This window comes from Ictidomys tridecemlineatus, chromosome 10 (assembly GCF_052094955.1).
Source record: "Ictidomys tridecemlineatus isolate mIctTri1 chromosome 10, mIctTri1.hap1, whole genome shotgun sequence".
NCBI classification, from domain to species: Eukaryota; Metazoa; Chordata; class Mammalia; order Rodentia; family Sciuridae; genus Ictidomys; species Ictidomys tridecemlineatus.
Window position 1 is genome coordinate 34,902,575 of NC_135486.1, and position 23,415 is coordinate 34,925,989.

A 23,415-nucleotide genomic window follows, 5' to 3' on the forward strand; every position below is an offset into this window, starting at 1 on the left:
GTCAATTGCATGGAATCAAAGAATAGACTGTTGACTGCCAGGAGCTAGGGAGAGGGAGAAATAGGAAGTCAGTAGAACATGGGCATAAAGTTTCAGGCAAGCAAGATGATAAACTCTAGACATCTGCACAACACTGAATCTAAAGTCAATAATGTTTTGTCCACTTAAAGATTTGGTGAGGGAAAATTTCATGTTAAGTTTTTTTTTTAACATTTACTTTTTAGTTGTAGGTGGACACAATATCTTTATTTTATTTTTATGTGGTGCTGAGGATTGAACCCAGTGCCTCATGCATGCCAGGCGAATGCTGTTCCTCTGAGCCACAACCTCACCCCTATGTTAAGTGTTCTTACCACAAAAACAGCACGACATAGCATAAAATAGTAACAGAACAGAACCTGACCTGATATACCTGACATGACATGATACAACTTATTAGAATACATGAAACATACTAAGCAGGTCACACCTGTCACACAACACATGTGACACATGATGAAAGCAACACATGATACAGAAGATGCATGACAAAAGTGACACAGACAAAAGTTGTATGCCACTGCTGTCACATATGTCACTTATGTCATGGATACATGTGGCCTGTGACAAAAATGAAGTGCATGCAAAAATGCCGTAGGTGAAAAGGATGAAGAATGACATGGATAAAAAATGGCGCCCACAAAACACATTTTACATGACACACGGAATGACACGTGTGACAGGTGGCACAAATGACACACGAAAATGGTGCCTGTGACATGCATGTGAAAAATGACAGTAGGGGCTGAGTGTGGTGGTGCACACCTGTTATCTCAGTGGCTCAGGAGGCTGAGGCAGAAGGATTGTGAGTTCAAAGCCAGCCTCCGCAAAAGTGAGGCTCTAAGGAACTCAATGAGCCGTGTCTCTAAATAAAATACAAAATAGGGCTGGGGATGGGGCTCAGTGATCAAGAGCCCCTGAGCTCAATCCCCGGTATCCCCCAAACAAACAAACAAATAAACAAAAGGCATTGAGAAAAATGACACTTGTGTCATTTGTGAGACATGACATACAGGCAAAAAAGGAGACACATTACCAAAATCATATGTGAGAAAGATGACACAGGTGTGATTAGTGACATGTGCAGAAAATGGTGACACCATGAAAAAAATGTTACAGGAGCTAAAAATGACATGTGGGACAAAAATGACACATGACTTATGTGATGCATTTGGTCTGCATGACATTCATGACAGAAATGATAGTCTTCATGTCTGCTGTGCTTTCTGAGTATAGAATAGGGGTCCATAGATGCACATCTGGGGGTTGAGATGGGAATCTGAATCATGGCAGGGGAACTGGTTGAAGAAAACCTCTACTACGGAGCTCTCTGTTCCCAAACAGCTGCAGATCTCTCCATTTGGAGATCAAGGTAGCTAAGAAGACAGGTGTTGGGTCCTTGCTTCCTGCATTCAGATCCCCCTCTCCAAGCCTTACTTGAAATCATTTAGATGAACTGGGCCCCAGTGTCCTCATCTGGGCCCCTGGAAGGATTTTAGCAATACGTGGTAGGGCTCTTCTGGAGCATGGACGGAGTCAACACACGGGACCACAGTCATCTCAGAAACTAAATGTTGTCCCAACCTTTCTTTATTTACCTTTGTCTGCCATTCACCAGCCTCCAATTCATTCATCCAGCAAACATACAAGTGCCTTACTATATGACAGACATTTGGCAAGCCACTGGGGATAGAGACAAGGTTAGCAGAACATAAATGTCAGAGGGTTCACAGTCCACACCTTTTCCAGGCTTCTGTTCTTTTTTTTTTTTTTTTTTTTTTTGGTGGCGTGGTGCTGGGGATCAACCCAGAGCCTCACACACGAGAGGGAAGCTCTCCACCACGGAACTATACCCAGCACCTAACACAAAGCAAGTACACGATAGGTACTGTTACACTGAACTCAGTTCTTCCTGGTTTCTTGCCCATTTTCTACTTTGTTTTCTCCTGCTTCCCTGTTTTTTCTTTTCCCAATTCTATAGGAAGAGGCCCGAGGTGTCTTGGCAGGGGAAGGTCCTGGAGTCCCTCTGGTCCCTGTCTTGGTAAGGAAGCCCTGGGAGGGCTAGGATCCTGGGTAGCTCACTGGATCTCTTACTCATCAATTCTCCTTGTCCCAGTCTTGAGCTCTTCTATAAGCTCTCTGGGAAGCTGGAGTAGGGCCACTGGGTTCTGTAATAACCACAGTTCTTCATGGTAAACAAAAACCAGATTCCTAGGCAGTGACGCGGGTGGGAGCCCTGGCCAGGCAGCTATGATTACACCAAGACATGAAGAAACACCTCTGCTCAGCCCTGACCTGCCTGGGGAAGGCCTAGAGGAGAGGCTGCCCACAGGCCCCTCTTGGCTCCCCTTCTGGTCATTCTTGGCCTGAGTTAGAAGGGACTTGGCACCAGCTTGATCTTCAAATACAAATGTTTAATCAGTCAGCTCTGGGGAGATGACCAGAGTAGTGTCCTTCTCCATCTCTCCTTTTTCAGAACTGGTCCCCCTTCTTCCTTTCTCATGTGCCCAACTCCTACTCTATCCCTCCATCAGGAGAATTCTCAGGTTCACTTCTCTCAATGATGCCAGGAGAAGCCTCATATTCCTATGAGGTAGCCTTGATCCCAGGAACTCGGGAACAGGGGCTGCACTGGGCTATCAGAGCGTCTGACTTTGCGTGCATGGCCTGGACCAAGATTTTCCTCTTAACAATGTGACTTCTGACCATAGGATCAAATCTCCTGGGATTTAGGCCAAACATAATCTCTGCTAATTCCTGGGTGGACAAGTTGGACTGACTTAAATACCTCTAGAAGGATACAAGAAGAAACTGGGGGGAGAACTGTGTGACTGGGGGTGGGGGTGGTTTGGGTGGAAGAGAAAAAGACATTTTACTATATACAACAATTTGACTTTTTGTATTTTGTACCATGAGCCTGTATCAAAAATTTTAAAACAAAATAAAACAAAACAACACACATGCATACAAAGAAAAAAATTCTAAGATCCGTACATTTCTTATAGATCAAATACAAAGAACATCTTTTTACTTCTGTCCTCATGGCAGAAGGGACAGTGAGACAACAGCATCAAGATGGCATCCTTTGGACCAAGTAAGGTAGGCTTAGAAGGGACTGTCAAAGGTGGGTAGTGGCTTGGCTTAAAGGTTTTCTGAGTCTGAATGACTCAGAATCTTATAATATGGGGCCCTGATGTTGTGTGCCATCAGCCAGGAGGGAGGTACTCACTGCCTGAAAGGCCACAACTCTCCCAGGTACAGGACAGCAGTATCCTTTCCTGACCCTGAAAAGTTAACAGGGGTGGACCATCTGTGCTACTCACCTTTGTACTTGGGAGCCAAGAGGGAGGGAATGGACCAGTTTCAGCACCCTGAGGAGCCAGGGTCCTACCAGATAGGTGCCAGAAACTGCCATCACTTCCTGGGCATCATGCTGGTGGGGAAAGGGAGCTATTGTGGAGCAGGTACAGTTTCCGTTTTTCAAGATGAAAAGAGTTCTGGAGATGAATGGTGGTGAGGGCCACATAATGTGGAGGTAATAATGCCACTGAACTATATATTTAATCATTCTAAATTCTTACATCATAAAATGTTACAATTTATACAGCACTTTCATATACATTACCAATATGTCCCCGTTTTCCAAAGTCCAAAACCTGAGTGGAATTTCTAGCTCTTGACTCTGCTTCATGCTTCACATCTTTTCTTTCTTTTTTTGGTGGTGGGCTACTGGGGATTGAACTCTGAGGCAATCAACCACTGAACCCCATCCCCAGCCTTATTGTGTATTTTATTTAGAGGCAGGATCTCACTGAGTTCCTTAATACCTCACTTTTGCAGAGTCTGGCTTTGAACTTGTGATCCTTTGGCCTCAGCCTCCCCCACCGCTAGGATTACAGGCATGGACCACTGCACCTGGCTCATGCCTCACATCTTGACATTCTGCCCTATAAACTACATTCCAGCCCAGCTGACCCTACTTGTGCTTCTAAATAGGCCATACAAATTTTCGTCTCTCTCCACTTCTGTGTGCATGTTAAGCTCTTTCTCCTGTGTGGTTTTCCTCCTCTTCCTGAAGAATTCTTGCTTATCTTTCGAGGCTCAGGTAAATATCACTCCTGTGGGCTTCCTAGATAAATCTCTTCCATTTTTGAGTGCTGGAGCACCGTGCTTAATCCTTTTCAAGGCCACTTCCACTAGGATGCTATTAATAAAACAAACATAACAAAAATAAATAACAAGAGTTGGCTAAAGTGTGGAGATTCTGAAACCCTTGTGCACAGCTGGTGAGAATGTAAAATGGTGCAGCTGTTATGGAAAAACACTAGGTAGCTTCCTCAAAAAGTTAAACATAGAATCATCACATGATCTAGCAATCCCACTTCCGGGGATATACCCATAGGAGTTAAAAGTGAAGACTCAAATGGATAGGTGTACACACATTCATAGTGACCTTATTTGCAGCAGCAAATAAGCAACTCAAGTGCCCATTGATGGATGAATGGATAAACAGAATGCAGTATATGCGTAGAGCAGAATAACATTCAGCCTTAGGAAATTCTGATACAGGATACAACATGGATGGATTGGAAAGCATAATGCTGAAGAAAGAAGCCAGAACAAAAGGCCAAATATTGTATGAATTCATTTATCCAAGGTAAATATGCAAATTCATAGAGATAGAAAGTCAAATGGTAGTTGTCAGGGGCTGGAAGGAGGGGAGAAAGGGAGCTATTGTTTAATAGATACAGAGTTTCAGTTTTTGCAAGATAAAAAGAATTCTGGAAGTAGATGGTAGTGATGGTTCCATAACAATGTAAATGGACTCAATACTACTGAATTGTGTGTTGAAAAATGGTTAAATGGTAAATTTTGTGTATAGTTTACATATATACACACCTTTGACCACCATATGTACATATGTGTGTGGTGTGACAAAGCACTTAGAGTTGTCCAGCACCTCCACTAGGTGACCCATACAATACAGGTGTCCGACATTCCTATGCCCAGCACATCTCACACTAACTGGTGCTCAGTCAATGTTTGTTGCCAGGAAAGGGGACAGGAAGTTAATGGGTGTTGGGGGGGGGTAGATGCAGGTCTCAGACTACCCAACTGGAGGAGGCTCTAAACATTTATCCAGGGCCATGGGTCAATCTTTCCCCAGAATCAATGAATGCACTTCTAGGAAGGAAAGGGACTTGCCCGTAACATATGCTACAAGGACCACACAAAAACCAGAACTTCCTCTTGTGGTGTAAAAAGGCACCAGAATTTTTGTGAGTTGAGAGTTTTTAAGGTCACACACCTGCCTATATGATGGTGTACATGTGGTCCTTGGAGGAGGAAGGGGACAAATGAGGAAATCTCTGTGTATCCTTTTAATCTCTACAATGTTGCAGTTTTCACAACTTTATGAGAAATGTCAGGGAAAGCTTAGCTCCTACCTTATCTGTCATGGGATGAGCAAGAACAAAACAGTGCAGCTTGAGCATCCCTATTCAAAAATATGAAATCCAAACTTTTTGAGCCCTGACAAGATGCTGAAAAGGCTTCAAATTTTTAAATATTGTGGATTTTGTTGGAGTTCAAAATTAGGAACACTCAAAATATTCCCAAACCCATAAAACAAAGCATAACAAACAAAAAAACCTCTTAGATCTAAAACACTTCTAGTCCCAAGCATTTCAGATAAGGGATGTGCAACCTGAATATATAACATATACCTCATCTGTTTAGGTCCTTCCTCAAAAGCTTAGAAATGCTAGGATCTCACATTCTGCTTAAATGACTTTCTACAACCAGAAGGGATGAATCAGAATTCCAACCAATGCTCTTTTTTTTTTGACAGGGCATTAGAATTCTGGTTTGCCCCTCCAGTTGTTGAAGGACTTTGGCTGGTGTGATAGCTAGCTTTCCATTACTGTAAACAAAACAAAAACAAACAAAACAAAACAAAAAAACCTGAGATAATCAAGTTTAAAAAAGGAAATGTTTGTTTTGGCTCACAGTTTTGGAGGTTTCAGTCCATGGTGGTTGGCCCTGCTACTTCTGGGCCCGAGGCAAGGTAGTACATCCTGGTGGGGAGCACACCACGGAGGCGACCTGTTTACCTTGTGGTTGGAAGGAAAGAGAAAGAGAAAAAGACTAGTGTCCCACAATCCTCTTTGAGGACACAGTCCCAGTGACCCTAAAACCTCCCTTTGGGCCCCACTTCCTAAGGGCCCCTCAACTTCCCAATAGCACCATGGGTTGAGAACCAAGCATAGGTCTTTGGAAGACATTCAAGATTTAAACTATGACAGCTGATTACTTGATTTTTCTAAGCCACATTTAAAAAAAATTCTAGTACTGGACATTGAATCCAGGGATTCTTATCACTGAGCTAAATCCCCAATTGTTTTTATTTTTTATTTTTTAATTTTGAGACAGTTTCTAAGTAAGTTGTTGAGGTTGACCTTGAACTCGGTATTCTCCTGCCTCCTCAGTCTTCTGAGTAGCTGGGAATACAAACCTGCACCACTGACTCTGATCTGAACCATAGTATTTTTTTCAGGATGAAAACAGCAGAAATAATACCACTTAGAGCATTGTCAAGAGGATTGGATGGGATGATTCTTATGAGAGCACCTATCCTATAACAATAGCTCACATTTACAAAAGCCAATTACCTTGTGTCAAGAACAGTCCAAAATGTTGTTCATCTATTAAATCTAGGGAATACGATCTCCATCTTTATTATTCAAAGAAATAGTGTGGTGCTGCTAGGATCAAAACCCTAGGCTTGATTCTTGTATGCTCTGCTACCACAAAATTATGTTCTCATTTATCGTTCTACCCTTAGGAAAACTCCTCATTCCCTGTATACACGTGGACATCTCTTCCCTCTCACTTCCATTTATTTATCCTAAGAAAGGAGAAAATTCCCAGGCGTTACTTGGTCACCCAGCAAGATCTGCTGACTGATCTTTTCAGTTGACCCACCCTGGTTGTGTTCCTGGACAGCAAGTTCCCTTTTCTTTTCTCCCTTCCCCAATTTATTATCCAGGTTGCATGTTTATCTGAGTGGCAAGTGATGTGCCAGACATAGGATAGAGGGGGGCAGAACCTGTAGCATGGGAACACAGCCTTGAACCTTCTTGAATCCAAGTGGATATTTGCCTCTCTCACCTATACATCTCCTACTAATAGGCAGGATCATAATTAGGCATCCTATAATCCTAATTAGTCTCGTTTGTAGTCCCTTTAGACCATGTTATGTCTGTTGATGTGCAGAGGTAAAGTTTCCGTTCCCCTTTGGGCACTTCCTTCTTTCTCTTTCCATTCTCATTCCCAACCACTGCTACAGCTGCTCCTTGCTGTGGCTTAAACGGTCAAAAGGATTGGTACAGACAAGGGCATTGCCAATGGAAGAGCAGAGCATTTCTTTGGCCCAGGAATGTTCTCATGAAGGGCATTGTTGATGACACTTTGGGTAATAAGCCCTTAGCACCTTCAGAAGAGGTATGATGGAAGGGATGACAGATATCATTGAGACTAAAGTAGTGAAGTCATTTTTCTGGATCAGAAATTTTTGTGACTAACGATTCCTAATATCTGTCACTGTTTCTTTGGAAAATTTTTCATTTTTATCTAAGAAATACTAGCCTATGACATGAAGACTGCTTATCTCTCCTTGGTGTCAAGTCATTGTCCTTTTCAAGGATGAGATTTCAGAGGACATCCTATCCTGCAGTATCTTGTCTAAGGTCCACTAGCCTATTAAAATGACTATCTCATCCAGAGATCCTATCTGGACATTTTCAAGAAATCCACCTCCACAGATTTCTACTCTCAATTGTCCACCCATAATGCCACATCATAGTAAATTAGGAAATGTATACTCCTTGATGGTGTGAAGGCAGGGTGGAGAAGTTTTGATAGAGAGATTATCATGGACTCCTGTAATAGCACCCAGCCATACAAATGAACACAGACCTAAGCTCTGTAATAGATTAGGCTAAGATTGAGGGAAATTGGGGTGTGCAAGAGTTGATCTAAAACAGCAAGTGTAGTCTAAACCTCTAAGGTTATTCCTGCCCAGGAATGATAGGCACCATATTTCAGACATCAAGAAGAATATGCAGTTATATTTCTGCTCAGGACTTTTAGTAGAGGACATATATATGAACTTTGGGTCAGAAATACTTGAATTTTGTCCTTTCATAACTGAATGACCCTTGGAGAGTTATTTAATTTCTCTAGAACTCAGTTTTTCTTCTTTATATAATACATATGTGAGGATAAAAGTACATACCTCACAAGGTTGGGTTCTAGTTAGGATAAGATTTAGCTGTGAGTGATAGAAAACCTAGGACATAAGTCACTTTAATAAGGATACTTTTTTTTTTTCTTATAAAAGTGTGGGTAGGTGGTTCAGGGCTGAGAAGATGGATCTGTGCTTCCCATCCACAACCTGTAGTCTACTTCATGGACAATGAGGGTTGCTCAAGCACTAGCCATTAAATTTTCTTTCCAGCCAACAGGAAGGAGAAAAGAGGAGAGGGAGGAAGATCCATCTCTTTTCCTCAACTATTTCCATTTACAAGTCATTGGCTATAAATTAAATCTCATGAATGCAATCAGCAGTAATGGAGTTTGAGGAATTGGGAAGTGTGTTTTATTTCAGGTAGTCTCATGCTTAGCTAAATATTGGGGGTTCTTCATGGTCAAAGAGGGGAAAAATAGGCATTATCTTGGGGAGTGAGCTAGCAATCTCAGCTACAGATCCTTATGAGATTTAGCCGAGATAAGGCAACTAGAGAGCTGACCACAGTGTTGGTCACTCAATAATCATTGTCATCATCATCGTTATCATCACCATGAGAAGGTGGAGGACACTTTGAAACTATGCCAGGATGTTTTCTTATTTTAATTGCATCTTGCTGATGAAGTCATTCATTTATCTCTTCTCTTCTCTCCCCTCCTCCTCCTCCTGCTTAACCATTGAGGCACATTCCTAGCCCCCCCCTTTTTTAAGAGAGAGAGAGAGAGAGAGAGAGAATTTTTGTTTAATATTTATTTTTTAGTTTTCTGCGGACACAATATCTTTATTGGTATGTGGTGCTGAGGATCGAACCCAGGCCGCACGCATGCCAGGCGAGCGTGCTACCGCTTGAGCCACACCCCTAGCTCCTATCCCCAGCCCTTTTTATGTTTTATTATGAGACAGAGTCTCACTGAATTTGTGAGGGCTCTCTAAGTTCCTAGTCTATTTTCCTTTTTAAGACACTTTGAGTTCCATCTTTTTATGATACCTTCAAATATCTTCATGAAATAAAACTACATAAAAGGGAAAAATGAGCATAGGATTCAGGATAATGGTTATCTTGAGTAACATATGCAAGGATGGCTTGAAGGTAGAGGAATCATCTCCTTCAGTGTATGTTATTGTCAAATTCCTGGTTCTTATTTTGAGTAGTGGTTCACAGATGCCTACTGCATTATTGAAACTAACTAAATAGACCAATGATCCAATGACCAAGTTATATCATGAACTGAAGATTATAATTAATCCAATTCTATATCCCTGAGTTTCTTAAATTGCCTTTGTGTGTGCTGTCTTGCAGGGATTGTGTGTTTGTGTGTCAACAGTAGACAGAAATAGAAATCTATTTGTATAGATTTCAACTGTTTTTGTGTGCAAGGTGCTGGAGATTGAATCTAGCACCTCACATGTGCTAAGCATGTGCTGCACTACTGAGCTACATCTCCATTCCAACTTCCAACTTTTTTTTTTTTTTTGTAGTGCACCCAAGGATGCTTTGCCACTGAGCTACATCTCCAGCCTTTTAAATTTTTTTTTTTTTTATTTTGAGAAAGTCTCACTAAATTGAGTCTGGCCTTGAACTTGTGATCTCCTGCCTCAGCCTCTTGAATTGCTGAGATTACAGGCAAGTGCTATTGAACCTAGACTTCCAATTTTGGAAGTTTTTTAAGTAGTTCATAACAGATGGCCCAAAGATGCAGAAGCCTGATGACCTAGGAATAATTGGACAACCAAAACCCAGCTGGGGATTCCTCCTAGAGTTATCAAGGGCTAAATGGGCCACAGAAGACTCCCAGGATACATAATGCAGTGTGTGGAGACTGTACACACAATAAATACTCAGAAAACACATGTACATGAATGCAACACAGAAGTACAATGTGCCCTGGCATATAACAGTACAAATGCCTACTGGATGATAACTGAGGGGATGAACTGCAGGAGGAAGCCCTCAGCAAGAGATCCTGAGTGGTAAGTTCTCTTCTGATACTGGTTAGATATGTGAAGGCCCCTTGCACCCCAGTTTGTTCTTTCTCATCTGTACAATAGTGATAATAACATCTGCCATGCCTACCTCACAGCGCTATTGTAATGATAAATGAAATACTTTTCTATAGGCCAGAAGAAGTGCAAAGCATCTCCCCAGAACTCCATATAGGTAGAATGGTGGTTTTGATGTCAGGGACAGGTCCCTAGGCATCAGACACAGAGTAGAGGAGCAAGTCAATCATGCCTGAGCAATGGTGATATTTAATATAGCATGATAACTGATAGCTATGCTTTATGAAAAGTTCTCATAAATACTCTCACTTAATTCTCACTCATCCCTGAAAGTAGATTCCAGCCCCCAACCCCACCCCACCCCTCCGGATACAGAGAGGTTAAGTGGCTTCTCAAAGATAACATGTCTGGAGACCCTTCTGCTTATTCGACCCTAGATTCTGTGGTTTTCCCAGTGTACCTTGCCGCCTCTGAAAGGGCAAATGAACTTATTTTCTTTCCAGCCTTGCGGAAAGGAGTTGGTTCAAGTACCAGGAAGGCCCCAGTGAATTTCTGCAAAGGACCAACTCAGAGCCCTGGGCAGACCACACCAGGGACCCTCTTTCACCTGAGGAAAAGTCTGAGCAGTTGAAGCCTTTCTCTTCCTTATCCCTATATTCCTTCCTCAGGCCCGGGACATCTTTGTGTGTGCTTCCTGGATGGGACAGCAATCTGCAGAACTGGCAAGGCCACAGCGTTTTCCATTCCCTGTAGCCTTAGTTAGAGTCTTTGAAGAGTCGGGGGAATCCCAGGGCCCTGGACCCCTACCTATCCTGCAGCCTAGGAGGAAGCTCTGGGCAGCTGCAGACAGAATTGAATCCCTCTGCCTTCCCCTCCCAGGTCTGCCGGCATCTGTCTCCTTCGCCACCAGATTAATACTGTTCATAACCTCAGGGGTAAGCATAGCACCTTGTATGCAGTAGGCACTAAATAAGTGCTGCTTGACAAGAGCAGCTATTTATATTAGTGAAATCATTTTCCTCTTTGGTCCATGGGTGAGCCCTGCTGTCCTGGAAGGGACAGAGCTGGGAGGGTGACTCTGACACTTCACTCCATCCTTCATTCTTGAGTCCCGAGGAGGAAGGAGACATTTGTGCCTGTGCCTTACCCACCAGGACTGTGTCCCCATGGGCTCTTTTTAAAGGATGCTCTCTTCTCTCCAGAGTTTTGTTGGTATATATTAGGGGCCATGTGTGGCTATAGGTCAAGCCTCATTCTCTAATTTGGCAGGATTATAATTAAGTTGAGGTTTTGTCCTCACTTGTTTTATTCCCGTTGTCTCATTTCTCAACTGCTTTACTGGTAAAAGCAGGGAGGCCAGCAGGAATGTATTTAATGATCATCCCCAAACCCCATCACAATGTGTGTAGAGACCCTCTGGCAGTTTAAAGTCTGGGCCTCCCCAGTCCCCTTCCTGAACTAGACTATGCTATGGGGTTCAGCTAGATCTTTGGTATCTTCCTCAGAGACCTGGGGTTGGTTAACCCAGTTTAGAAGTAGGCAAAGTTCTTTAACAGTACCTACTTCTCCTTATAGCTATAGGCTCAGGGACTAATTTTTCCACATTGGAAATCAGAACCATTTCCCAGAGCTTCCCCTTTGCTACATTATCCCATCGGATTCTGTCCAGAAGTCTATGAAAAGATACAGCTGTTCTTCCCATAGAGAGAAGTGCCAGAGGTGTTTAGGATCACACAGCAGAACAACAGGGAAGGCTGGGGGGGGGGGATAGAATTCAGGCCGCCTCTAGCTTCACCCATCCTCTTCTCATCCTGTGTTCCTTTCAGTTTATTTACATAAATATGTTCCAAGGCACAACTACTACATTGTTCCTGGTTACAGGGTAATAAATCTTTACTGAAAACAGTAATGAGAAAAGAGATGTAAAACTTAGAGGAAAATGTTCCAGTTAGGAAAACAACTGAATGTTTGCCTGACACTTGTTCCTGGAATGAATGGCCTCCGTAACTCCATCTCACCCTTGAGGTCTTATCTAGCAGCATTCTTACCAGTCATCCCTCTCTTTCAAACTACAGCCCCTCTCCCTATTCTTGCTGCTGTCTAAAAGGTCCAGACAACTGGAAAACAGTAGATTTTCCATCGGAATGAGTTATTTTCATAGGACTCCCTTTCCTTGACGTGTCTTCTGTTAAAATCTAGGATTTCTTCGTTCCCTCTCACGTCTCTGAACCTCCAGCCTCCAGCCCCTAGCCCCTACCCCCACAGCCCAGCAGGGTTCCCTCCTCTCCCGGAGCCTCGTATCCTCCCCTTTAAGGCGCGCCCCTCCCCCACACCAACGCCTCCCCAAGCCCCACCCCCGTGAACCTCCCCTTTAAGGACCGGCCCCGGACGCAGACGAGCCTGTGACGCGGCCGCCGGCCCCGGGGCTGGGTATATTGTGCGCGGCCGCTTCCCCCCGGGCCGGGCCCCCGCCGTCCCGCGTTCCCCGGAGCGCCAGGCCCCCGGGGGGAGGGAGGGAGGGAGGGAACTGGGCCGGTGGGCGCCAGCGGCGCACGGCGGGACCCACGGAGCCCCGCGACCCGCCGAGCCTGGAGCCGGGCCGGGGCGGGGAAGCCGGCTCCAGCCCGGAGCAAACTTCGCAGCCGGGCGGGGGGTGGCGGGGACCCCGTCCCGAGCCGGAGGAGGGGGCGGCCGCGGGCCCTCCCGCCTCTGCGCCCGCGTCTCCGGGCACCATGCTGTCCAACTCCCAAGGCCAGACCCCGCCGGTGCTGTTCCCCAACCCGCCGCCGCCGCCCCCGCAGCCCCCCGCCCCGGCCCAGCCACCGCCGCTGCCCCCACAGCAGTTCCCCCAGTTCCACGTCAAGTCGAGCTTGCAGATCAAGAAGAACGCCATCATCGACGACTACAAGGTCACCAGCCAGGTCCTGGGACTGGGCATCAACGGGAAAGTTTTGCAGATCTTCAACAAGAGGACCCAGGAGAAATTCGCTCTCAAAGTAGGTCTGGGGCCCGGGGAAGGGGAAGACGAGGTCGGAAAGGGGTTCCGGGAACGGATCCCCAGCTCGCTGAAGCGGCCGCAGTGCACGGGCGGTCAGCGCTGGGTGCTGACCCTCACCTCGGGCAGGGTGTCCCCGGCGACTGTGGGGCCGCGGCGGGGCTGCCCGGTCAGGGTGCCCGAGGTGCCCCGAGGTGCGGGACGAGAGGCGGGAGGGTGGCGGCGAAGGTCGGGTCCCGGCAGACCTCGCCACGGAGACCGAGTTTCCGGTCACCTCCGGGAGTGAGTGGCGGGGACTCCAGAGGACTCATGAGGACTCTGCCATTTTGGGGTTTGAGCGGGATCCAGCCGAGTCGCAACGGTCTGTCTTCGGGACCACTTCTGCTTATTTCACCAGATCTCAAGGAAGTGATTTTCGGGGCTTGTGGCTCCTAATCTTTCCCTCCCTCCATTCTTTCTTTCTGCGGGCACAAAAGACCCATTACTCATTGAGCTGGTTGGTCGGTTGGTTTGGAGAAGTCGGATCTCAGAGGTTTATTTAGCCTCGCTCCTTATTTGGGAGGCGGAATGTGTGATTTCACTTCCCTGGGCCTTGAGAGGGCGGCGGTGCAGCGGTGGGGCGCACCCGCCCAGGAGGCGCGGGGCTGGAGATTCCGCGGGGAAGCCGTCCTCCGCGCGCGGGGGAGGGATTGTTTTGATCCCGGAGCAGGCCCCCTCCTACCTCCAGTGCCTGTGAGGCCCCAGATGGGAGGCTAGCAGGCGCGTTGTCTGCTGTTTCCAAAGCTCCATTGATCTTTGTAAACCCAGTCTACAAGCTTCAGCTTGGCCAGGCGCTGATTCCGCAAACCCGAGACAGCCTCTTAGGTCCCAGCCTAAGTGAGTGATGGACAGCAGGAGGAAACGCTATTCTTGGACTGGGGAAACCCAAGCTTTTTTTTTTTTTTTTTTTTTTGGAGGGGGTATGGGAGGGAGAGATGGGGATTCGTGGCAACACCACTTACTTCAGAAGTTAAACGGAATGGACTTGGAGGTCTGATGTGACGGAGTGTGAGCCGGTCGTTCAGGGTCACCAAAAAGGTTCACTTCTCAGAAGTGTTTCAGGTCCAACCACATCTCTAAAGGTGACAGGGCAGGTCTCTTTCTCCTGGGGTGTCTTAATGATTGGAGGAGGGAAATACTTCCTGTGTTATATTTTCCTCTTCCCTTTCAGCCCACACAGCTAGCTGTATTTCAGTTATCAAACACTAAACCCAGATATGAGTTGTGGTGAAATGACTGGCATATACAATCATTCATCAGTCATGTCCAATTTCTAGATTTTACAGTCTCTATTTTCCTTCTGTTTTCATCCTTAGTGCTAACAAATTTCTTTGTTTTCTACTCTAAGTTTTTCTGTCCTGGGATCTCAATTGTTGCTTAATGTTGACTGTTGGAGAGGGAATTTATCAGTGTCTTGACCACTGTACTATGTGTGCCTTTGACTTCTCTTTTCATACTAGCTACTAAGGGGAGAGGTGGAAAGGTATTTGGATGGACCATGGCTCTGACCTTGGAGATTAGAGGTGAATGAATATAATTTTTTTTTGAATGAATATAATTTGACCACAGTTAACCTGTGCTGTTGAGGAAGTGACAGACATTCTTTCCTGCAGAGTTTTCTGTCTCTTTTGAGATGCCATCTATCTTCAGTTTCAGCAGTCTGGGGACACTGGCTGTTTGTTCTCTTGGTTAGCTGGAAAAAATATAAAGACTTCAGAATATAAGCTCTCAACTCCTGTTTCTTATTCTATTTAATAGACACACGCCCTCTAAAATGCTTTTGGGAGGCAATTCAGATTTTTGTTGTAACTAATAAGAGAGAAGTTTGGGAATTTTTCTTTGAATATTTTTGAAAGAAAAAAGCAAGTATATTAAATAATACTCATAGCTTATTTTTCTGCAGGTAGAAGTGGGTGTAGATTGAAGTCAGAGGCTGCTGTTTTGACAGGCAGCTTGCTTCCAGATCTTAGAAGTTGACTCAACTGTTAAATTGTAGATTTCCCACACAGCTTTGTGTTAAAACTTAATAATAGAGGAAGAAAGGAGGATGAAGCATTTGGAGACTGACAGCAGTGTCAACAGCACTTTCATATCCAAATATTGGCTAAGACATAATTACAGCTGTGGGGGAATCTGGTTCAAAGAATCCTGTTCTAGAGACATGCACCAAAGAGATTTCCAGATCTTAGATTTTGACTAATTTTAGGTGCTGAATAGTGAAATAATTTTAAAAACCAGGGGTCTTTTGATTATAAAGCAAGGAAGGAAGATGTGGTGGGACAGGCAGGATTGGTGATTCCATTGGAAAGGTACCTAAGAAAGAGGCAGGAGACCTTCCTTCACATGTGTGCTGAGCCCATTCTTGAAGCCTTAGGTAAGGTTGAGGCCAGCTGCTAGGCTCTAATGGGGTTTCCAAAGTCTGCTATCTTGTAGCCTTGGGAGTTGATGGGAGGTGGTGGCTGCCTGGATACCCTGTGGGCTGGTGACCTCTTTGCCCTGTTAAGTGAAATCAGTGCTTTAAAAATGGTCCCAACTTACCCTGCTGCTTCTTTACCTTCACCTTGCTTCACCTTCATCTTGGAGGGCAGATGCTTAAATTCTTTCAGTGGGTACTGTGACTTCTCCCCATCATCTCTTCTATCAAGTTCTTAGTTGTACCCATACTTCAGGCAGAATTTGAAGGGGCTCATGGGGTTATCTCATCCTACCCCCTCATTTTGCAGATGAGAAAACCAAGACTCACACTGAAGGAGTGGCTTGCTTCAAAACAGCTACTTACCTGGTAGAGGCAGGATTAGACCCAGGTCGTCTGACTCCTGGTCTCAGGCTTCTCCTTACTTCCTAACTACAGTGACATTGATGGACATGGGGATGGTTGCTACTCCAAGGTACCTTGAATCTTCGGAGCTACTCTGCCCTCAGGTCCTCCTTTGGTAATTGCCAGCGGTTGCTGGGTGAGTATCTGTCACCTTCCAACCACAATCCCCAAAGTTGGAGGGCAGCTTCCAAACTCAGTAGCTCCATGAGTTTTGAATCTGTGGTAACAAGCTTTTTTTTTTTTTTTCCCCCATCAACCAATGAGTTTTGACAGAAATATTATTTTTTATTATTTATACGAGAAAATGGGGATTCTGTTTATTTCTTTGGTAGGGACTTATTTGCATGTGAATTGGTTGCATTCCCCATGTGGTTCCTCCATTGCTTCTTGCTTCACTGTGTCATGGAAACTTTCAGGTATTAGCTGAGTAAATTTAATTAAAGTTGATACTGTTGTCCTACTCTGCTATGCAACACTGATTAGGTGAAGGGTGTTATTGCCTTACAAAATATAGAATGTTGCCATAACTGATCTCTGTTTATCTTTCCATCACATAGACTAGAGGAAAAAAGGTAATGTAGATTCTTCTTTTCTTTGTCTAGTGGGCCTCCCTCTGCAAGTCATGTAAGTGCTACTTTGGTGTGGTTTCCCTTGGCATCATGAAAGGGGACAATTAGAGCCTCTCACTTGTGGTCTGGACACTGAAAAGGGGAAATGCCAGAACTCCCTCATCCCCCCAGTACAGGTGGCTTCCTATCAGCACACCTTATCTGTGCTCCTGTGAGAGAGAGGGCAATGTGGCTGGATAGCATCTTAAATTGGGGTTTGATGGGCGGAATCACAAGGTAAGGAAAGTCTCCCTGACCAAACCAGCCTCTTTTAATCCAGTATGGTTCCAGATAGCTAACAGGTTGCTGAACACTTACCACATGCATAGTCCTGTAAAATTTGGGGGGAGGGGGTAGAGCCAGTCAAGAAGCCTATTTGGAGGATAGTATTAACAAATATGGTCTAGGGCTATACTGTGGAATATAGTAGCCACTACTCATGTGTGGCTATTAAAATTAATGAACAGGAAGGAATGAAAACTAAAAGTTAAAAATTCAGTTGTGCCAGATGTGATGATGTAATTCCAATGACTCCAGAGGCTGAGGCCAAGGGATCACAGCTTTGAAGCCAGCCACATTTCAAGTGTGTGGTAACCTCATGTGCCTCATGTTCAGAATTGAAGAGTGGAGAACATTTTCATTCTTGCAGAAAGTTCTGCTGGACTTTGCTGGTCTGGGGGCTAAGTGTTGGTTAGAATAGAGGAACTTTAAAAGAGAGCTGTCTGTGAAGGCTGAAGGAACTGAGGGAAGCTTTGACTGGTATCAGTGGGGGCATTTCTGGGCTTCTGAATGAGCAGGTCTGCTGGAGGACCTAGTGAGGTCGCATGTGTGGAAAGCCAAAGTGGGAGGAGCAGGAGACCTGGGTTGGTCACTGCTGGGATCTGGGGTGAACCTAATCCATCTGTGTATCAAAGCATGTTTTAAGTGTTTGGGGGGCTTGAGGTTGTTATAAATAAATGTTTAGAATCTCAGAGGTTGGGGTTTGTGGACTTTGGAAGGAAGGGTCTGGTTTCTGCTTTCAGAGACCCTATACCTCTCTTGGGAGAAGCCTCCAGGTATCACACCCTTGGCCTTGTCCATGACCCCCTTTCTATTATACCAGAGCTCTTGGCATCACTGTCTCAGGATCAAAGCTGAGTCGGCTCATGGTCCCTTTTCACTAGTGAGTTCTGGGCTTTGATAGAGCTTGAAAATAATCTCCAGCTAAGATCTGAGATCAGTGGCTGTTAGGAGAAGAGAGAAAAGCCCTCCCAGGGCCTCAGAGCCACATATTGGTGGGAGTCTAGAAAACAAAGGGCCTGTTTTTCAGGAGCAAGGAGATATTGGTATCCATGGTTGAGAAGATGTTTTGATCTCTTGGGATCTGAGGGATTGGGCCATCATCCATCTACAATTTGACTTAAGTAGCAGGTGCTGGGGATTTGGAGGAGGGCCTGGAAGAATCAAGCCTCAGGACTGCTGGAGGCAAATTTAATCCCTGACCAAATCCTGGGGCTGGGGGAGGGTCAAGCTCCTGTCACTCACAGAGCCAGGATATGAGGGGTCTGTGCCAGGGGGAATATCAGCCAAGGTGGCAAAGAGCTGTGACAAGAGCATCTGCATCTGAATTGTTTCATAATTCCCCTGCAACCCTGCCATGCTCCCAGCCAGGATTCTCCCTGGTGGTTTGATATCTGTAGCACAGGAATTCACATTTCCCTCCTATTCTCTTCTGCTCAGTCCCTTCCAGGGGTCATGTGAGGCCTCTCCCTTTCTTCCTTGTACTGAGTCTTTCCAGGTGGTTGTGTCTTGAGGGACAGGGCAGAGTTCTTCTATGAAGGGGCCGCAGCTCCTCTTGGTAATGGTTTCAGGCCCAGGGGTAAAGGGACCCATAACTAATAGTGACTTGGAGTTGATGTCTGTCACCTTTCTTGCTTCCTTTCATCTCACTAAGGAAGAGACTGGATCAGTGCAGAAAGGTTCTGTGGCACATCTAAGATCTTACTTGGTGTTAACATCAGAACCCTGCCTTGGACCTGGTTCCCTGGCACCTTCTCTTGGTCTGAGTTCCTTGTTTTTTTGGTTGCTAGAAGGTGGTAGTACTGGGGTGATAAATATGGCAATCAAAAACTGAGCTCCACTAACCCATCTTTCCACATAGGTCACCTTATTTATACATGGGGGCATTGGTAGGGAAAAAGAGGACACTCCATTGGGCAGCTTAATATGTACCAGGTATGTAATCCATCAGGTTGCTATGCCTTTTCTGGTCTGTAGGAAAATACTGATATTTTGTATGTTAAGATATAAATATCTATATTATAAGTAGAGATGAGTCTGTTTCTATGGGTTATGTGCTAGATAAGAAAGCAAAGAACAAAACCAAATAACCAACAACCAAACCAAACCAAACCAAACCAAAACCAGAAAACAACACTGGTTCTAGCCTCTGTGCTCTGCTAACTTATTGTGTGACCTTGAATAGGTCAGTTAAACTTTCTGGGCCTTAGTGTCTACATCACAGGGTCTGGCTTCAGTAGCCCCTGAGTACTGGCAGTGTGGGATAGCAGAAGAGGCAGTGTTAGAGGCCAGAGGCCAGGGTCGGCAGGATAGGTGCTGATTTACTCCATGTCTGCCCATCAGCAGTATCTGGGCCAGTGTGATGCCCTTTTGGTAGGCATAATGCTGGGCTCCAGGGCAGCCTGTGTCCAGTTAATTAATAATCATCAATGACCAGCTGTTCCTCCTCTTCTATGAAGACTTGGAAAGCGTTCCAGTTGGTGACTCTGCAGAGAGATGGGCTATGTAATTCAGCACAGTGTATGTCTTCTCTTCCCTTGAGATCTTAGTGTAGTCGTGGCACAAAGTGGAGATGAGAAATTCTTTATTTTCCCTACTCCACAATACCTTCTCACTTGAAATCATGGGATGCTAGAAGCCTATTCTGTCTATGTGGTTGTGCTCTGCAGACACAGTTCTGGGTGGGATGTTCTGAACTCAGAGCTGGGCTGATCCCAGACCTGACAAGGAAATTAGGATTTATGTCCAGTTCCACTCAGCCAGAGAGGCTGGGTAAGAAGTGAAACCTGGAGTCTGAGGAAGCAAGAAGAGAAGGAGATGCCTAAGGTGTCTGCTCTCTTTCCTTTCATACCTGTTCACTCATGCTGAGAACTGTGGTTTCAATCCTGTGGGTTTGAACTGTGGGTTCCTGTGTATCAGGCCATCCAATTTGGTTGGACAAGGAAGAGAGGCAGAGGCACAGAGGAAAGGGGCATGAGGTTGGGCTTGGCCTGTGGCATTGTAGAGTTCTTGGGGACTTTATTCTCTGGTCCAGTAAACACCTCTGTATGCCAGCTGGCAAATGGTAGAGCCTGGGACATAGCCCCAAGGTCAACCCCTATTTGTATATAATGTTCCCCTCCAAGTTCAGCCAAGCTGTGTGTTCCTTCCACTAGGACCATGAGCTTTCCAAAAGGGTTAAGCAAAAGGGCATCTTATTCTTGAGGGACATTTCCAGGCATCTCCTGGCCAGTGTCCATCTGGGACTCATCTGGGAGGTGAAGAGAGGTGGCCAAAGGTAGGGAGAAGCTCTGTGACTGCCTGTTGGTGGCCTTTTCTGTCTCAGAGAAGCTAGAAATCTGGGCGAGTAGAACTGTTAATGCCTTCTTTCTGTTTGGCATATCTCCATGACAGTCTTCTTTTGAACACGAAGTAAAGGTGAGATCTCTCCAATCCTGGGGATTGGAGGGAATTAAAAGGAGACCTATGGACTGCCTCTGTGTCAACTCTTATGCCTTCCTCCTCCAGCAGGACTCCTTACCTGCCCTCTGTGGCAGTTGATTAGGTTGATCACTTTGTCATATCCATATTGTTAGGAAGCTCCCAGCCCACAGTGGACATTGACAGTCTGGCCTCCTGCCCAGGACCCAGGACTGTTACTCAGCCCCTCTGTCCCAACAGCTAAAAATAAACCTGCCATTGCTGCAGTCTAACCCTCCCAGCCAGGCCTGATATCTGTCCCAGGTCTTCCTGCCATACTGCTGACCTGTTTATCACACTTCTCACTCATGCCCTACAACTTTGCCCCTTTTTCTTCCAGCCTGAGCTTGGTAGGTAGTTTGGCCAATTCAGTATTCTGAGTGCTGGGAGATGAGTTGTGTTGGTGCTTCTCCAGGCATTTAGAATCATGTGTACAGAGCCTCTCTGAAGCAGCCTTGCCTGTTCCCCAGTGGGAAAAGGTTAGATAAAGGAAGGCAAACAAGGCCTCTGTGCTTGCTGTTAGCTCTGGGGTCCTCCAGGCTCTAGTTCTGAGCAGGCCTTCTTGCCAGAGGATATATGGGATGAGTGGGGCATCTTCTGCCCCAGCCCTCACGCTGACCACTGTGGGATTGAGCTTGCTACCTGGTTGTACTCCTGTCCCATTTCTAAGTTATACTCTCCACCTCCACAGTGTGAGGCTTCAGGTTACTGCATTCTAAGTGTGACCTCATCTTGTTGGCTTCTAAGAATAACTGGGTACTGGCTCTTGGGGCCTCCTTTCTGAGTCAGGCCATGGCCCCTGGGCCTCCCTGCTCAACCACCTACAGAATGTTAGTTACCCTGAGCATGAGTTTCTTTTACCTCCTGACATCAGGGGCAGAGGTATTAGTGATCTGTGTCTACTGCTTGGGGACCCTGGAGATCTGTGGAGCAAGTTAAGGAAATAGGTGCAGGTAGCTAGAGTATTTGCTTAGCCAAGGGATGCCGGGCAGAGTATTTCCTTCAGTTTTACTTTGGCATTCTGATTTTTCCAAACCCTGGACAGGTGTTGGAAATAATCATGGTACAGGAAGGTTCTGTGCATTTTCTGGGATTAAGGTTTGTTTGGTGGTAGGGAGAGTGATATGAGCCAGGAGGTGGGACTTGGGGAGTCCTGTGCCTCAGTGGAGTTACGTACCCATACATGTCTTCCTGCCTCTCCTCTTGGGTCTGTTCCCTGGAGCCTCATTTCCTCTGCAGGGAGAGGTTTATTTGCCAAGGCCCATTGGACTCTGGAGGGGAGGAGCTGGATGTAGTTGCTAAGAGTTTATTTTTAACTCTGACAGAAGGAGTCCCTGTCCTTGAAATGGCCATACCCTTTCTCTTCCATCCCTGCCTTGGTCTATGATTCTTTGGAGAAGGCAGTAGGATTCTAAAGACCTAACTTCACAGGAGCTCTCCAAGTGAAGAGTCTGTAGCTTGCTTGTCATGCTTGGTTTCTGCAGAATGCGAAGGGTCTTGGGGCAGGGGAGCGAAGGGGCAGTTCTAGGCATTCAGAGGGTGGTGGTGTGTGGAACTCAGAGCATTCTAGGAATGCAGGTGGACTGGTGACAGGACTGCGACTGCCTGTGCCCTGGAGCTTTGCTAGAGCAACCACCAAGGGATCATCTTGTGTTTGTCTTCCCTCTCAGGACAGATGCCCAGGTTGCTGGCTCTTTGGAAGGCCAAAGGGAGCAAATGAAATAGAGTAACTATTTTGTTAATGCTTATGTCATAGAAGTGCCTAGTGGTATTGTTACTCCCTTGACCTCCAGGCTCACAAGCACTATGTCCTGTCCAGCAGAGCTTCTGTGATTCTCAGTGATTTTATTTTATTTTATTTATTTATTTTTATTAGCTACACATGACATTACAATCTCAGTGATTTTATACCCTTTGTGATCTTCTTTCCCTGTGCTCTTAGGAGGAGAAGGGAAGGTAGCACCCTCTCTACTGGGTCACAGACTGTCTTCACTCATTACCTTGGCTCAGATTCTTTGAAAGAAAATAAAGTTGTATTGCAGGTGTAATTAGAGAAGGAAGGAATAGAGAAATGTAGTGGTGAGCAGTAGAAACAGGGTCTATTTTGAGAACCCTGATGTGGAGTAAAGGTCTTGCCCCTGCAGTTCCACAGTATGCGGGGGTGGGCAGGGGGTGTCATTTGCCTGAAGTGCAGCTCTGATCATGCAGCTTCCCTGAGTAAATCCATTAGTGGGTTCCTTTAACTGCTGCATATATGAGATATCCAGATCCTTCCCAGGTCTGGCTCTAGTCTACATTTTTTTCTGAGTGCATGCTTTTTCTTTCTTTTTTCCCACCTAAGCTTAAGTGACTTATATTTGTTGTTTCTTTAATAGAATTCTGCTTTCCATGCCTAGACCTTTGTGTCTGTCCATTTGTATCTTCTCTGCCCCTCCCTGCCCTGCCCTGCCCTGTCTATACCTACCTATTCTGCCCTGCACAAAGGGTTGTTCTTCTGTGAAGCCTTTCATGCCAAAAGTGAGGGGCTGGGGGTGGGTGTAGTGGATGTAGGCAGAGGTTGTGGCTGGCACTCAGGAGGCCCTGGGTTCAATGCCCAACACACAAAAAAATTGTCTTCCCCTCCCTGCATGTCTAATTGCCAAGACACCTGTCATTTCACTTTTTAAATGCGTCTCACCATCTGTAAGATGTTTCTTTAGATATTGGATTATAAATTCCTTAAAGACTCATATCTTCAATTTTATGGTATCCTCTTATTTCTATGTAGTGACTGTATGCCCTCATTTAAAAAAAAATTCAGGGCTTGGGGGCATGGCAGCTCATCCCCCTTAATGTCTGTCACTGTTCTGTCTGTTGGAAGGCATCTTCC

General features: G+C 45.6%; 1 protein-coding gene and 1 long non-coding RNA gene across 2 annotated transcripts in view; one reads left to right on the forward strand and one right to left on the reverse strand.

Moving 5' to 3' along the window:
* Positions 1-2,923: 2,923 nt before the first annotated feature.
* Positions 2,924-6,629, reverse strand: LOC144367198 (uncharacterized). Its single transcript, XR_013426501.1, has 2 exons — positions 6,049-6,629; positions 2,924-4,243 (listed from the first exon to the last, which is right to left on the reverse strand). It is a non-coding gene; the product is annotated as an uncharacterized LOC144367198 (long non-coding RNA).
* Positions 6,630-12,738: 6,109 nt separating this feature from the next.
* The window catches only part of Mapkapk2 (MAPK activated protein kinase 2), a 44,496-nt gene continuing 33,819 nt past the window's right edge, over positions 12,739-23,415 (forward strand). The window contains exon 1 of the mRNA XM_005329534.4: positions 12,739-13,344. Within this exon, the coding sequence (XP_005329591.3) occupies positions 13,081-13,344 (264 nt within the window). The 5' untranslated portion in view covers positions 12,739-13,080. The remainder of the gene's footprint in view (positions 13,345-23,415) is intronic.